General features: G+C 28.0%; 1 protein-coding gene across 1 annotated transcript in view; it reads left to right on the forward strand.

The window, feature by feature from the left end:
* LOC100210923 (SID1 transmembrane family member 1) overlaps positions 1-17,584 on the forward strand; it is a 109,062-nt gene that overhangs the window by 72,210 nt on the left and 19,268 nt on the right. Inside the window, exons 17-23 of the mRNA XM_065807570.1 lie at positions 10,785-10,827; positions 13,390-13,464; positions 13,571-13,707; positions 14,517-14,619; positions 14,694-14,749; positions 16,079-16,125; positions 16,324-16,429. Of these exons, the coding sequence (XP_065663642.1) occupies positions 10,785-10,827; positions 13,390-13,464; positions 13,571-13,707; positions 14,517-14,619; positions 14,694-14,749; positions 16,079-16,125; positions 16,324-16,429 (567 nt within the window). The remainder of the gene's footprint in view (positions 1-10,784; positions 10,828-13,389; positions 13,465-13,570; positions 13,708-14,516; positions 14,620-14,693; positions 14,750-16,078; positions 16,126-16,323; positions 16,430-17,584) is intronic.

Raw genomic sequence — 17,584 nt, forward strand, 5'->3', positions numbered from 1 at the left:
TTAAAACTTCTGATCCCAACACATCATCAGAATTTTACTATACTTGCCCTTCCGGAAAAAAATTGAAGTTGTGTAATCTAGCTCTAGCATGTGATTGAATTGGCGTTTCAGATGGATCTGCTTCATTATTAGTTAATGCTATTCTAAAGGAATTTCAAATTGTAACAAAAGAAAATTCATCAAATATAGTTGATCAAAATAAAATAAGAAGAGGACAACAAAAAAAAAGATCAGAACTTCAAAAATGTGTAAGAAAGGATTATTTTGAAGTTTAAAGACTATTTTTTGATGGAAAGAAGGGTAAAACATTTCAGCAGGATAAAAAAGGGGCAAAGTATCACAGAAAATGTTACAGATGAACATATTGTTCTCATTTCCGAACCTTGATCAAAATATTTGTGTCATGTAATGCCATCATCAGAAACTGCACTGGGTATTGCATCAAGCATTCAAACATTTTTAGAGGATCCAAATAAAAATTTATATTAGAACAGGTAAAGGCTGTTTGATGTGATCGTACCATCACAAATACAGGATGGAAAAATGGTGTTATAAGTCCATTAGAATTGTACCTTGGCCTACCTGTATAGTGGCTTATTTGCTTACTACACACTAATGAGTTGCCTCTGCGCCATCTAATACAACACTTAGATGGGAAACAATTAATCCAACAGGATTCAAAGGTGCTATTGGAAAAATGTTCGAAAATTGTGAGAAACTTTCTGTTGTTCCTTTTGAACCTATTGAAGTGGAACTCCTGAATATTGATGCAAAAGAGTTAACTGATCAGAAATATCTTTTTTGTAATGGAATTTCAAGAGGTAATATATCAATGTCTTTGTCACTGCAAGATCATGAAAAAGTTTCACATTCATGTCGGTTAACAACAGCCAACAGAATTTTAAGGTTACATGTTTCCACATTTGATCCATCAATAGATCTGAAAATTTTAACTATGTGATTAAAGTATACTTGCTACCTGGTTTCAGATAAAAATGAAACCAACCTGTTTGTATGGATCCAATCGTTTCTTTGGAATGATTAAAAAATCTCGTTACTTATCTGATGAACTTAAGAGTATTGTCGATCCAGTATTACAAAGAAATGCCTATTTCTGTCATTCAGAAAATATTTTGTTGGATATGCTAGTGGATGAAAGAATGCACGTTAGAGAATTAGCTTTAAGGCGAATTATCATATGTAGAGAATCATAAGATAATCAGAGAACTATTCAACCATTTAAAGTGCCAAATCTAAATTTTAATGCTGAAGATTACATAGATATGATTAGTTGGCAATATGTTAATGTTACTGAGCCTCCTTTAACAAGACACATCTCAATTGATAATTTAAAAAAAACAATTTCCTCCATTTCTGATTCAATTGATATTGAAAAAATACCTTGCCACACTCAAGCAGTTGAACAGTGTATAAAACTTGCATCAAATACTTCTACATCAGTTTGTGGAAATAAAGCAAGAGATGGAGTGATCAGAGCTAAGCGTACATATCAGTGTGAATTACCAAGGCTTGAAACTAAAAACTATTTCATAAATTGATTAAAATAAATATAAATTCTGTTTTACTCAACAGTTTTTCTATTTTTATTTTCTTTTTTCTGTTATGTCCGGGGTTCCAGTTTTACATTGTCCTAGGTAATGAGTCTTTGCCATTGCTATAGAATCTATGGCCTAGTTTTTTTTTGTTTTTTTTTTAAACATCTTCGCTTCCAACAAGGCTGCAAGCAGCCACTAATTAAAGTTGGAAGTTACTGTAAGAGAAAAGATGAAGATTGTAGAGCAAGATAACGATTGACGGACGGTTTAAAAGATTGCAAATTATATGAATCAGGAAAGCAAGATGAAGGAAGCGAATTCCAAAGAACTGATGTTCGAGGAAAAAAACTAGACGAATAAGCGTTTTTGGAGCACTTAGGAACAGTCACAGAAAAAGGATGACACTTAATTGAATGACGAGTAACACGAGAATGAATTTTAGTAGATGGCACAAGAGACGCTAGCTCTTTAGAGCAGTGCCCATTATAGTATATGTAGAAAAGAGAAAGAGAAGCAACATTACGACGATGTGATAATGGTTGAAGGTTGGCTGCAAGAGCAGGTCCAACTATGTTTACAATGCGTTTTTGCACCTTGTCTAAAAGAGAAAGGGCATCATTAGAAGATCCGCCCCAGATATGGCAACAGTATTCCATACAAGGCCGGATTTGAGATTTATAGTGATAGAGAATAGAATCCAGAGTAAGAAAGTGGCGAGCTTGATAAAGAGATGCAACCTTAGCAGATGCTAATTTTGCAACCGATTTGATATATGGTTTCCAAGAAAGATTGGAAGTAAGAGTTAACTCTTACTACCAATCTTTCTTGGAAACCATATATCAAATCGGTTGCAAAATTAGCATCTGCTAAGGTTGCATCTCTTTATCGAGCTCGCCACTTTCTTACTCTGGATTCTATTCTCTATCTCTATAAATCTCAAATCCGGCCTTGTATGGAATACTGTGAATCCAAGAAGATGAAGAGTAGGTGACTCATCGAGTACATCACCGTTCATAAATATAGGAAGATCTAAATTATTACGATAACGATTGGCTGAAAAAAATTGAGTTTTATCTGAATTAAAGTTCACCAGCCACTGTGAGCCCCATGCTGTAGCAGAAGTGAGATCCTTTTCAAGCTCAAATGCCCCCTCCAAGCAATCAGAGGGTGTTGGTTTCTTACCACGACAAGAATAAATGGTAGTATCATCAGCAAACAATGCCACCTTAGATGTGAGAATATCTGGAAGATTGTTAATGTAAATTAAAAAGAGTATAGGGCCAAGGATAGAACCTTGAGGAACCCCTGAAGTTACAGAATAAGAAGAAGAGTGTTGTCCATCGAGGACAACTTTTATGCTACGATTGGAAAGGAAGGACTCAATGATCTTAAAGATGTTGCCGGATACACCATAAGAAGAAAGCTTATGGAGAAGACCAGCATGCCAAACTTTATCAAACGTTTTTAAAATGTCAAGAGCGATGGCCTTAACCTCTCCACCTTCATCTAATGCACGATAAAACCTGTCAGTTATTACTGTTAGCAAATCAACTGTAGAACGAGAAGATCGAAATCCATATTGATGGTCAGAAAGTAAGTTATTAGATTCAAGATGAGAAATTAAGTGTTTGTTAATTAAAGATTCAAAAACCTTGCTTATGATAGGAAGAAGACTTATGGGACGGTAGTTAGACGAATCAGAACGCTCCCCAGAATTTTTGAAGATAGGGATAACAGATGCGGCTTTCCAGCAGGCTGGAAAACAAGACTCTGATAAGCACTTGTTGAATAGTTTTGAGAGTATAGACGACAGCTCCGGAGAACACTTCTGCAAGACAATAACAGGTATGTTGTCTGGGCCACAAGCTGTAGAAGAGTCTAGGCAGGAAATCACTTTAGATACAGATGCTGGAGTGATATGAATGTCAAGCAATGGATCAACCTGTTTGTTGGCAATATCAGGTAGAACGCAATTAGTGGAATCAAGAGATGATATTGATGAAAAGTTTTTAGCAAACAGTTTGGCTTTGTCTTTAGGTGAGGTGACAAAGTCTGAACCATACAAGAGAGGTGGAATTATAGATTTGCCCTTATTATTGATATTATTAAAGATTCTCCAGAAGTCACGAGAGCCTAATTTTTGAGATGAGATACGAGATTTCATGACCTGAGAATAGCGGGTTTTGGCGTTAGACAAAACCTTTTTACAGTTGTTTCTAGCAGTAATAAACAGACGTCTGTTTTCTGGAGAATTGTTTTGCTGATAAATATGGAAGTAATGGTTTCGATTGGCAATCGCAGCAGCACAGTGTGAGGAAAACCATGGAGGAGAGTGAGGCTAGACCTGGAGTCGTTGAGAGGGAATAAAAGATTCCATGCCAGCCTGAATCCACGAAGTTATGTAAGAAGCACATTTGTCGACAGGAAGTTGAAAGATTTCTACCCAAGGGCCATCACAAAGAAAATCATGGAAAGAATCCCAGTCAGCTTTACTGTAGTTGTAAGAGGTTTACTGTAGTTGTAAGAGTTACCTAATTACTATAACAAAGTAAGTTTAATGACTATATGGGAACCTCAGTTTTGTCTGGATTTTAAATTTAAAAAAGTTCTGAATAAAACTTAGAACTTGTAATTTTTTTATGGGGCTGTAGTTTCGCTGTTTAGAACTCTGTTAGTGATTGGACAAAGTATTTTATTTTAATTTTGATTGGTAAAAATCTAAAAAAACAATTGATAATAATAAAAAAAAATTAAAAACAAACAATTTTAAATTTGACCAAAGTTATATTCTTCTGCCGTCAATGCTAAACATTCGACTCTACTCACAATTTTTGTATTATTACATCCGATTTTACTCACAATTCCTTAATCAACAAAATGAAACTTATTTTATGTCAAAATTTTTCAAAAAGCATTTTTCAAAAGTAAAGGTAAAAATATGAAAAATTAATTGCAAGTAAGTGCAGTAAAACCTTAAAAAAATTGCCGAAAGATAAGACTAACTAGCATAAATTAGATGATGATTGATAGATGATCATGATAGGGACCTCAGCCATATTTAAGTTTTAATAAATGTTCTTTTTTTGATTTCAATTTTTCATCAGTATAAATCTTTTTTTACGGTTGATATATTTGCTGTAATTAAAGGTATATAATAAATATGCCGTTGCTATGAACAATAGGTGAGCCTTGAAGTTCTTAGCAACATAAGTCGTGAAAGTAAAAACCATTTTTTAACAAAGTTTTCACCTATTTTCTGTCTTTTTTTGTTAAAAGTAATTTTTATTTTGTGTTGTATAATAAATTTTATGTTTAGAAGTCACTTTTCCGAGAAATTAAATAGTACCAAAACAATATTAAACTAGGAAGAATATGAAAATTAAATAAATCTACGTTTTTCTAAGATTCAATCTTCTGGAGGAACCTGAAGAAGTCATAAAAACTAGAAGAAAAAAATTTACTTTTCTATTCTTAATAATATGCAACGATTCACACCTCAGGCAATTTGAACTTAAAGTTGTTTTTTTTTTGCTATAAAAATTGCTCCACCCTATTACCTAGACCTCAAAATCTTGCTTTTCTTTAATCTCATTCCATAATTTATGGACTTTTTTTTTTTGACAATCAGCTTTGTTTAAACGGATGATAATGGATGAGGGTTATTGTAAGATCTTAAAAGTGAATTTAAGAGGCTATTTTTATCCATCTTTTGACATACAGACAACAATGTTTAACACAGCTGCCACACTTTTAAAAAAATCGAAAAAATGTGCTCTTTAATAATCGCTGTGTAACCAATTCTATTTGGACAATCATTTGTAATATTTGGTTTAGACAATTATTAACAATTGCTACACAAACAAAACCCTTCGGACAAATATTTGTAATACTCTATTTAAAAAATCATTAATAATAGTAAAACTATTTTCTTGGGGACAAGGAATAATGTTAACAACTAAATAAAGATAATTCATTACACATTCACATAAAAACTACAGATAATATATCACATATAACAGCTACATATTATATGATGCATTTCCTAAATACTGCTCCGATGCATTTTCATTCAAGATATTAACGCCAATGTTAACCTAAAAAAGCAGCAAATTTTAAGGGATAAAATGTTTGTTTTGCTACTTTGGATGTGTTACTGACACAGCTCGTAACTGAAATTTGTGCTATTTCTTTCTATGTGAATAACAAATCCATAAGTTGCTTAGCTAGATGAGTTGATCTTGTTGACTTAATCATCAAAAGCTTTGTGTTTGAAGCACATCAAACCCAAAATAGTTATAAAGAAAAACTTGCTTTTGCAACTGTCAACAGCTCATGACAAACTTGTTTTGATTGTTGAAAATAAATCAATTAAAATTAAATTAATTCATAAAATGCTATTGTTCTTCATTAAATAATTCATTAACAGTTTATAATTTAATTGTTGTTGTTTAACAGTTGATAATTTAATTATTAATTTATTGACTTGACTTTTGAAATTAAAATAACTAATTAGTTTAGTTGATGTGTTATGAAAAACAAAGTTAAGAAAAAAAACAGTAAATAAAATTAACTAAAATCTGAAATTGCTATAGGAATGGCTTTCTAATTTCATTAAACAAAATTTAACTACATGTAGTCCTCTTTTCTGAAAATTATAATACCTTTAATATAAAAATATATGCATTATATGCAGACTATATCATAGTTTTAGACTATAATATATCTTGTATAGTCTATGACTATATAAAATATATCTTGACACTAGTCATGGAATCCAGCAATCAAAAAAATTCATTTCAGATTTTACTTAATAAATTTGTTAACTCAATCAAAATAGGGAGCCTTTCCCTATTTAGCTGCTTGTGATTCTAGTAGTAAAAATAAATTGCAAGTGAAAGTGTGCTTGAAAGTTATGTAAATTCTCTATTGCAGCATCTGATAGTGGTGATTTCTTTAATATACCTTTATAAAACTTTATCAATATAAATAATTAAAGAAATAGGCAATTTCTTTCATTGTTAATGTTGAAAGCTGTGATTTCGTTTATTATCCATATTGAAAGTGGCAATTTCTTCATTGTTGAAGAGTATTGTAGCACCTACGTTGTTGAAAAAAGATTTAGTGGTTTTAACAAATACAAAGATAATAACAAATAATTTAAATATATTGTATAATACACTTACAATAAAATCAACATTAACAGCAACAGAGCATGTTTTTTTAATTATAGGTTTGACTAGGACAAAAATAAAAATTTGCTTGATTTTACAACTTCAATCCAATCTTTTTTTAATTATACATTTTTTTAAATGAAATTTTTAAATAATACAGTTTTTTATTATTTTATGAATTATCGATGTATAAATAACTACCACCCACCCTACCTCTTCTGATGCTGCAATCCATAAAAAAATGCTATCCCTGATATACTAAATTCAGTTAACATATTGGGAAGATTTAAATAATCATTTTTTTGATTTTTTGGAAAAACTCCTGTTACTTCAAAAGCGTCATAATAAATTTAAAATTGGAAATATATTCTGATACAATACTATTTTTTTTTCAATTTTCTTAATTATTTTTTTTCTTTCTTCTATTATCAGCTTTGCATTTATTTCGATTAACCCATAATGATTCTCTCACTGGAGTATCTGTTTAAATGCTGGATGCAAATTTCTTCCTGCCTTGATTGTTTGCTGTTTTTTTTGTTCTAGCTTTAAGTAATGGTCATATAATTGCATGAGTGATGGTCAACTCCTACTCTAACTGTTAGTTGTTAAATCAAACCTACTCAAAATGTTAGTTGGCATTGATGCCTTTAGCCAAGCTCTTCCTGAATGTTTCCCTAGTTCATAAATGAAACTGTTTTTCCTGGATTGTTTACAAGCCAAGAATCTACTTCACATTTAGATATACATTTAAAAGGTCCATAAACACTAACATCTAGAGGTTGAAATTTGTGTGATGTATGTGGCAGTAAAGTTAAGCGAGTAAATTCCATTTTCTTTTGCTGCATCAATAAAGTTGGTTGTCAAATACAATTCATGATTGTCTAAAGCTAAAAGAATCAAATTCTGATGAATGTGAAAAAAAAAACAAAAAAAAGTGTGAACCACACCTTGAATGTTTCCTCTGTCATCCATCCAGTTTGCTGGGCTACGTTGGCGCAACTTGGAGGTCCATTCTTAAGAACTGTGTCCTTAAAATGTATCCATGGATATATACAAAATAGGGGTATTGAAGTATCACATGCATTTACTGCATTGCATATAGTTCCACATTCAGCACTGGTTACAGCAGATATTTGTTGTTCACCTTTTCTAGCAATTATGTGTTTTGGCGCTTTGAACTGTCGCAATCCCTGTTTTGTCAATACTCCTGATCTAATGAAGATAAAACTGGAACTTTTGCAATAATACATGAATATTGTTGTAAAAATTGCCCACATTGTGCCGATTAAAAGGCTACATCAGCTTTCAAACTTTCCATCAGCAGATGTTCAGGCTACCACTTTTTTAATCAATGGTCAGAGCAATTGATGATGTTTGAATTTCAAACATCATCTATTGCTTTCACTAAGAATTTAATTTTAAACATTATCAATTGTTCAATTGCTTTCACTAAGAGTTTTATTTCAAACATCATCAATTGGTCTGGCCATTAATTCTGATGGCTATCCACCATATTTTGCAAAGAATTTTAGATATTTCATCTTTGATTCTGCATGAAAATACTTTACAACTTCATAGTATAAACATTAGATTAATTGATTTAGTTTTGCAACATCTTTATATAAGATTTATAAAGAACTTTATAAATCTTATATAAAGAATTTATAACAAATTTAATATAGAATTTGTTTCTTTTCCTTGTGACACTACAGAAATAACTTGTTTACCTCATATTATGATATTTATTAATTGAATTTCACAAATTTTACAAATAAACCTTTTTATACAAGTGATAATTCACAATTGTGTAACATTTTAACAATTGCGTAACAGTACATTTTAACAATTATTTAATTTTTAAAGCAATTAAGTTATATAAATTCCAATGCTGTTGCAAAATATAGTTTTGAAATCACACATTCTAATTATAATTATACAAAATATTTTTTTTGTACTGAAATATTTGGTTATTTAAGTACCTAAATACCTGATTATTTTAGTACTTTGTTGTCTTGTAGATGACAAAGTACTATTATTTATGTTTTAGACTTAGTCTAAAGTATAAATAAAAAGCTTATCCTTTCAAAGTTGAAGGCGAGTCTAAACCCCATCAAGTTCTGCAACTGACTGGGTAAAAAAATATATATATAAATATTGACATAATGACGTCTACCACCTGACCAAATATTACACTGCCAATTTTTTTTTTTTTAGAAAATAAGTTTTGAAAAAGTTTTACAGGGAAAACTATGCTTTGCAGAGGATGAAAAAATTATTTTACAAAACTTCCTAATGTAAATGGTATTTAGCAGGGAATGAGAAAATTGAAAAAGCTAATAGGTTCCTCACTACTAAAAGTTGCAATCTGATTCATTTAAAAATCAACTCTGCAGTGTAAACTTTACTTTACAACATCTGCAACAGTTATTTGATTGGTTGCAAATGTATGCCGTTATATCAGGATTTAAGATTGAAAATGTTCTGAAAAGATTCGAAATTCTTTTATTAATTCATAATACAACAGCAGTTGTAGTTAAGTAGTGTTTCAATTGTTTACTTAAAACTGGCCAAAATTAATTGAGTCAGGCTATGTTCTTAATTGTTTCCTAATTTTTACCATATTTAAGTATCGTATTAGTTAAAATGCTAAAAATAGCCTGATGACTAGTTAACTTTTTGTTAAAAGTAGCCTGATGACTAGTTAACTTTTTGTTAAAAGTAGCCTGATGACTAGTTAACTTTTTGTTAAAAGTAGCCTGATGACTAGTTAACTTTTTTTTAAAAGTAGTCTGATGACTAGTTAACTTTTTAGTTAAAGTTTTGAATCGTGTTTGCATTAAGACAAGTAAAACTAAGATATGGGTTTCTCTCTGTAATTGCAAAAATTGTTATCTACCCTCTCCCCCCTTTAACTTTTTTTTTAATTTTTTTTTGCACAGCGGGCATAGTTACATCATAGGGTATGGCGATAATTTTTTTTGACGGGGTAAACTAAAAACCTTCATTCGCCTCCCCCTTTCCCCTTAAAGTTATAGTTCAAAGTTTTTTATTTGCAAAGTATTTGAATAAACCATGATTATATACTCAAATTTAAGGAAATCCATTTTAAAAACATTTAAATGCAAATAGATATATATCATAAAAAATTAGTTTTAACAACATAAATCTAAAAATTTCATAATTTTGTACTTCTCTATGCAATCTTAAAACCATTTATATTTTAAAGAAATAAAAACAAATATAAACTTGGAACAAGTGCTATTGCCTTAAATATTTTAATTAATGACTTTTTGCCCTGATTATTGTGGTATATGGCTATTTTTGTACTGATCTCCCCTACTATAATTAATTATAAATAAAATTTTATGTCAAAATTATACAAGAATTTTAGCGATCTTAAAATTTTCTTTTTGCATTTTTTGTTTGCTACCCATTTGTATTGGTGTCACTCCTTTAATCAGACTTCTGTATGAGTACACCATCCTTATGAATCGTTAACTTATTATTATAAATAATATTATGCTTATAAATTTTATTATAATATTTATTATCAGTATTATTATTACATTTTTTTTATTTTTGTTATTGTAAACTTATTATTACTATTACTATAATTTGTATTAATTTTATAGTTTTATAATTAAAATCTTTTACTTTTATTATAATAAGTATGATTTTTAATATTATTATTGCTATTATTATTATTATTATTATTATTATTATTATTATTATTATTATTATTATTATTGTTATTATTATTATTATTATTATTAACACTATTGTGAAAATGATTTACAGAAAATAATTAGCTTGTTGCTGTTGTTGTTGCTAAAAGATATTAAAAGCTGTTGAAAATTTTAAAAAGTATTTTTAGTATGTCAAATCTTTCATAAAAAAATAAAATTTAAACAATTCAAATATATTTTTTAAACTACTAAAAAGAAATATTGAACTTATCATGAATCACCAAACAAACAAACAGGCAACAGATTTGTCTAAATAAATATGCAGTATTCAAGGTAAATATAGTTTTTAATTTTTTAATTTACCTTTTTAGAGATATGGTATCCCAAAGCATTTTGGCATTTTGTATGCTATGGGTGTGTATGTTTGATTTTGTATGCTATGGGTGTATGTTTGATTTGTTTCCTTTTTTGTCTAATGCTTTTATAAGATTACATAATGTATTATGTGTGATTATTTAATTAAAAGTTATACCTTTTTTTAAGAATATATTGTATAGATAAGGACAAAGTGAAAAAGTAAAAAAAAGTTTATTTTAAATTTTTATACTGGGTAAAATAAGGTATAAAATCTATGTTTAGTTTTTTTTTTTTTTTTCAGGTGTCACTCCATTGACTAGTTTTTAACTATATAAGTGACACCTAATCTTATTATCTAAGTTTATAATTCATTTTTGTGAATTTCGATATTTTGTGGTGAAATAAATGGATTTAAAGAAAAAAATGTCTATTTTTTATGGTTAAATAAAAGTTAAAAAATATTTAATGGTGAAATTAAAAAAAAAAGAGTAAAAAAAAAAGGATTAAAAAAAGTTTTGCAAGTTTTAAAAGAAGATAAAAGCAAAAACAAGAAACTTGATATATTTTGGTATAATATGTTTTCTGGGTTTTTTATTCTATGTTGGCTATATTACAACCAGAGCACTATGAGTAACTATGTACATATTCTTGTGTACTATAGAGTACAACACAATAGAGTACAATAGTTTCAAACAGAGTACAATAGTTTCAGACTAAGGGTTTTATTATTGAAACATATAAAGCTTGTACACAAAGTAAATGTGAAACATATAAAGTTTGTAAAACAAAGTAAATGTGAAACATATAAAGCTTGTACACAAAGTAAATGTGAAACATATAAAGCTTGTACACAAAGTAAATGTGAAACATATAAAGCTTGTACACAAAGTAAATGTGAAACATATAAAGCTTGTACACAAAGTAAATGTGAAACATATAAAGCTTGTACACAAAGTAAATGTGAAACATATAAAGCTTGTACACAAAGTAAATGTGAAACATATAAAGCTTGTACACAAAGTAAATGTGAAACATATAAAGCTTGTACACAAAGTAAATGTAAAAAAACTAATAAAAGTTGGTACTCATTAATTTTTAGAACTAAGTAATAATTTTAATACATTTATATGAGAAGTATTTCAAAGAAATTTATTCATATGGGGATTTAATAAAATTGTGAACTTTGGTTGTACCCATAAACTTATGCACAGAACAACAATCAAAACTTTTTGATTGTTGTTTTGTGCATAAGTTTTTGATTGTTGTTCTGTGCATAAGATTTAAAAAAGATTTTTAAATCTTTATGTCTCTGCATAGTTTTTTTTCTTTTTCTTGTTTCATTTAATAATTCCTCAGTACTTTTTAAACTTCTGATCAGTTTTGAGGATTTGTTATTTTAGGCACAATTTTCACATCATTTTGTTTATACCATTCCATAGCCAGTTTATTAATAATGGCTTAAAGCTAAATCAGGCCGGAACACATGTCAACTATCATGTGATTTAGTGAGAGGTAAAAACATTGTAAATATTCTTTAACATAAATTTTACCAAAACTCAATTTGTCAACCTTGTACTTAAAAGAAGAGAAATTTTATAAAATTTTTAAAAATAGTAATATAAAAAATAGTAAAATAGTATTTAAATTATATAAAACAATAGTCATATAGAAAACATATTAAACATAATAGTACAAGGTTTTTTTATTATGACGTTAAATAATTTTTTATTAATTTATTAAATAATATTTTGGTAAACAGAAAAGACAGACTTATTAGAATTATTAAACAGTTGAATTATTACTGAATTTAAATATATCTAAACTTTAACTAATTATTAACTTTTTAATTAAAAATTAACCATATCTCTAAGTATAATATCTAAACTGGACTCAGAAATATAGGGTGAGGATTTTTTGTCATGCATGCAAATAGTTTAGTAGCCTCCTCGACTGTAGTGACCCCCCTCGGGCCTTGGGGAGGTGAATAATCTAAAAAAAAAATAAAAAAAATGTTTGCCAAATCAAATTTTTTTTAGAAAACCTATCATGTTTATTGTGTTAAAGTTTCTTATCTGCTTTTGCTATATATTTGGCAATATAATAGACAGCACCAGGAATTTGCTGATGAATGTACTTTACAACATGAGAAAATTTTTGCACGTTCTTTTAGTGAGAGGCTTGGGTTAATTTTAGAATCATTAACCAGTTTTCTAACCTGTTTTATATTTTGAAAACCCTTCTTTCTTCCACAACCAGATTTGCGCTTAATCAATTTTGTTTAAGAAAAATGTTGAACAACACAACTAACGGTGTGGGGGTGTATTTGCAACTCTGTTGCTATCAAATTATAACTTCTCTTAGGATTTTCCAAATATTTTAATTTTTTCTCTAACCTCTTCTTCTTTTGTCATTTTTAAAACTTATTTTAAGTTAAATAGGAAAACATGTTTTAAACAAACACATTTAAAAACAATACAACCACTGAAAAAAATATTTATTCTTTCACATTTTATTTGCTTTATTCAACTGCTTATTTTTTTATCTTTGAAAATATTCTTAGTTGGTAACTATAGTTACTAATAATAATGTAGAAAATTTTATTTCTAAAAACATGTTTAGGTTATGCTTTATTTATGGAAGGAGTTTTAAGTGCTTGCTATCATGTTTGTCCAAATTACTCCAACTTCCAATTTGGTATGTTAAATGGATATTCTTTATTTATTTTAATATTTTTTTTAATATAAAGTATAAATATAAAAAGCTGAAAATTTATGTATAAAAATTTTGCTTTTAACTTTAGATACAGCATTTATGTATATGATAGGTATTCTTGGTTGTCTGCGATTGTATCAAACTAGACATCACGATATATTCATGAATGGACATTTTGTATATGCTGGTTTTGCTGCGGTTATACTTACTTCAGTTGTTGGTGTGGTAAGAATTTTTGAAATTTTTTGACAATTGTTGATTTGATAAGAGAAAATGAATAAAACAAGTAAAGGTTTGAATTTATAAATTACAATTTTACATGTTAGAAATGATTTACAATTTGAAAATGTTAAACTAAAAAGTCTAAAGAAAGAAAGCAAGATTAGCTAGAAAATTAAAAAAACTAAATTAGTTAAAAAAAAATTCTCAACTAATTTAGATAGAAAATTTAGATAATATAGAAATAATTTAATAAAAAATAATTTAGATAATATAGAAATAATTTAATAAAAAATAATTTAGATAATATAGAAATAATTTAATAAAAAATAATTTAGATAATGTAAAAAATCTTTTTTTGGTAAAACTTACTAAATTAACTAGTAGAGTACAAATTACAAAGTAAAAATTATGAGTAGTTTCATTGATTTTTACATCTTTTTAATGCATTAGAGAACTGCAAGCAGATGCTTTCAGATATATATATCAGAGTTCGTTCTACAATGCTTGTAGATTTAGCTTTCTGTTGCTTCATAGGTAGATGTTGCTTCATAGGCCTGCAAGTTTTTAAATACATCAAATGCCTATAAGTAGACAAAGTTTTAAGTTTTTTCTTATTTCAGATGAAATAAAAGTTTTTTCTGTTGTTATGATTTAAATAGTTCTTTAAAAGAATTAAAAGTTTTTTTTTCTCATATATTTCGTTGTTCATTCAGTGATTTTTTTAAATTTTAGTTTTTAATTTTTGATAATCAAGGTAGTAAAGTTTACATTTAAAACCATTTAAAGTTTAAATAAAAAGATTTTTATTTCAGATATTTCGCTCTCTTATGTTCTGGATATTGTTTTTAATAAGTCACATTTTGGCTTGCCTTTATGTTTCATTTCGAATATATTACGTGGGAAGAATAAAAACAGGTTGATTTCTTAATTTTTTTTACATTTTTTTTACATTTTTTTTATTTCTTGCTTAGTTACATAAAATTTTTTAGCACTTCGCATGAATTGGATTCGTCCTGGAGTTTGGTTTGCAAAGCCTATATACATGGTAAGTTGAAGAAAAAAAGTCTTAGTAAGTAAAAGGAAAAAATAAATTGTGAAACATATAAGTATTGATTTTAATTTGTTTTGGCTCAGTTTAGACAACACACAAGATTTTTTTGAATAGTTTATATTCTAAAAAAATCCTGGCCAAATACTCCAGATTATCCATAATGTAAGCATTCTGTCACAACTTTTATCTATAATATTACCACTTCTTTGTGTTGCTTAAATAAATACTTTGCAATAAAGACAATAAAACTAGATTGAAACAAAAATGATATTGGATGAAAATTACAGTAGTTGAGTAAATAAATATTTAGTATAGTAAATAGTAAAATTGGGTTGCATATCACTATGGAAACCAGCAGTCGCATTATGTAGTAGGGGTGTTTAAAAAAAAAAATTTAACTGTACACAAGCAGCCAAACTTGGAGCAAATATTAAAAAAATACGATTACAAAAAAAAATTACAAAAATATCAACATTTACCTTGTGCTCAAGCGGCAAAATACCACGAAAAATGCCCCAAGTTGTTCCCAAATTATTTGACTTTAGGCGCAAGGTAAACCATATTTTGTAAAAAACTTTTTTCTAATGTGATCATAATGGTCCAAATTTTTTTTTTACATTGTTGTGTATTCTGGTTTTTTCATAATTTTAAATTAAAAAAAGATTTTGCAAAATTTATACAAAAAAAAACTTAGTTTTTTGCGTATTTGCGCATAATTATTTTTCTGCGTATTTGCACTAAATTATTTTTTGCGTAGTTTTTGGCCAAATATTCTTTTTAAAAAAAACTAGAATACACAACAATCTAAATAAAAATTTGGACCATTATGATCACATTAGAAAAAAAAATTTGGGCATTTTTTTGAGTATTTTGCTGCTTGAGCACAAGGTGTCAATATATTTGGAATTTTTTTTTTGTAATCGTATTTTTTTAATATTTGCTCCAAATTTGGCTTGTTGTGTATTTGTGTTTTGAAAAAAATTTTGTTTGAATACCCTTTTATAAGGCATAGGTTTTAATACTTGATCTTCAAAGGCCCTTTTTTCTCAATATTCTATTTTACAAGGTTTGTCAGGTGTACTACAAAATAATTTTCTTAGCAAAAATTTATATATTTTGGAAATTTTTATGTTTGTAATTTCTTTTTCAAGTAAAAGAAGTTATAAAAATAAATAAATTATAAGTAGCAAATCAACTTTATTGAATAATTAAATTATTTTATTGTAAAATAGTGGCTAAACTGACCCAAAATCATGTATGAATTTCTTTAAATTTTTAAAAACTTTAGAACTAATAAATTTAGAGTACTTATTTTTATTTTAGGTTCGCTTTGTGTTGCTTGTCATTTTCTTTCTTATAAATCTGGCTTTGTAAGTTTTGTGTTGAAAAAATTACTTAAATTTTTAAGTTCCTTTTTTTTTTTAGAGTTTAAATAAATGTGAATCTAATTGCTTAGCAATTGCAGCTTATATAAATATAGTTTAGCATTACTTTTTTAAATACTTTATTTTAATTGAATTAAATTTTTTTAATTAAATTAAAAATTTTCATTTTTACTATTTTTCTAGATCTATAAATGGTGCGTTGAACGTTCCTAGAGATTTTGCAACGTATTTACTTGGTATCATTATATGCAATGGGTTGCTATATGTTATTTTCTACATTATTATGAAAGTAAATTCGTGTTCTTTATCCATATTTTTTTTTTAGGCATTTAAGTATTTATTTATAGTATACAAGTATTAGTTATTATGTATATATATATGTATGTATGTATGTATGTATGTATGTATGTATGTATGTATGTATGTATGTATGTATGTATGCAAGAAACAAGTGAATCCTTTGATGTTTGTTGCCTTGATGGAAATAGATAAAGTAGATGCAATGTATAAAAATGATAATGAAATAAGAAATACTGGTTCAAGGGTATACTGATTGATTTAAATTACTTAACATTGACATCTTGGCATCGATTCAGGCAAAAGTCTATCTTTCTGAGTAGAAACAGTATTTCAGGAGCCAGGTAATTGGCTCAAAGCAAATAGTAAATGAGTTTTGGTTTCCCATAGCACATTGGAACCAAGTCAGCTCTGATTATTGGATATCATTAAATACTTAACTACCTGAAATAAGATCTGGTCTGATAAAAATAATCAATAAAAGAATTAAAATCTTTTCATAATCTTACCAACAACAAAAAAAAGGATGAGGAGGGGGAGTTGAGGGGGCATAATATATGCATTAGGCATTGCAAAAATATTGCCAATCAAGACACTTACATGTTATTTGTAAATGAAATCTATTATTTCAAATATATAAACCATATTATTATTTACAATAACGCATATCTTGTTACAATCAGTTTGCACATCATTTTTTTATGATATGACCATATTAACACTTCTGATGTTGGTATTTGCTCATATTATGCTCAACAGCATCCTCATTCGCAGTTGGTTCAAACACAAAACTATATATATAGCACTATCTTTTTAAGACTTATCCTAGCTGTTAGTGGTATTATCAAACCAATGGCAATTACATCTATCAATAGCAGCTTCAATAAGAGTTTCGTCAATATCAATAAAAGTGTTTCAAACTTTGACTTCCTGAATGAAACATGTAGTCAAATCTCTGACCTGTTGCAATATAAAATTTTGTCATCCAAGAACCAGCCATTCAAGGACCAGTAATCACGTTCACTAGTTTTTCAATTTAAGCCAGAGCCACATAACTAACAGAAACAAAAAGTTTATAAGTAATAAACCATTTGTCTCTAATAATTTATAATCCCCCACATACCTTCTTGCAAGTATCATTACTATT

The sequence above is a fragment of the Hydra vulgaris genome, chromosome 10, assembly GCF_038396675.1.
Source record: "Hydra vulgaris chromosome 10, alternate assembly HydraT2T_AEP".
Lineage (NCBI taxonomy): Eukaryota > Metazoa > Cnidaria > Hydrozoa > Anthoathecata > Hydridae > Hydra > Hydra vulgaris.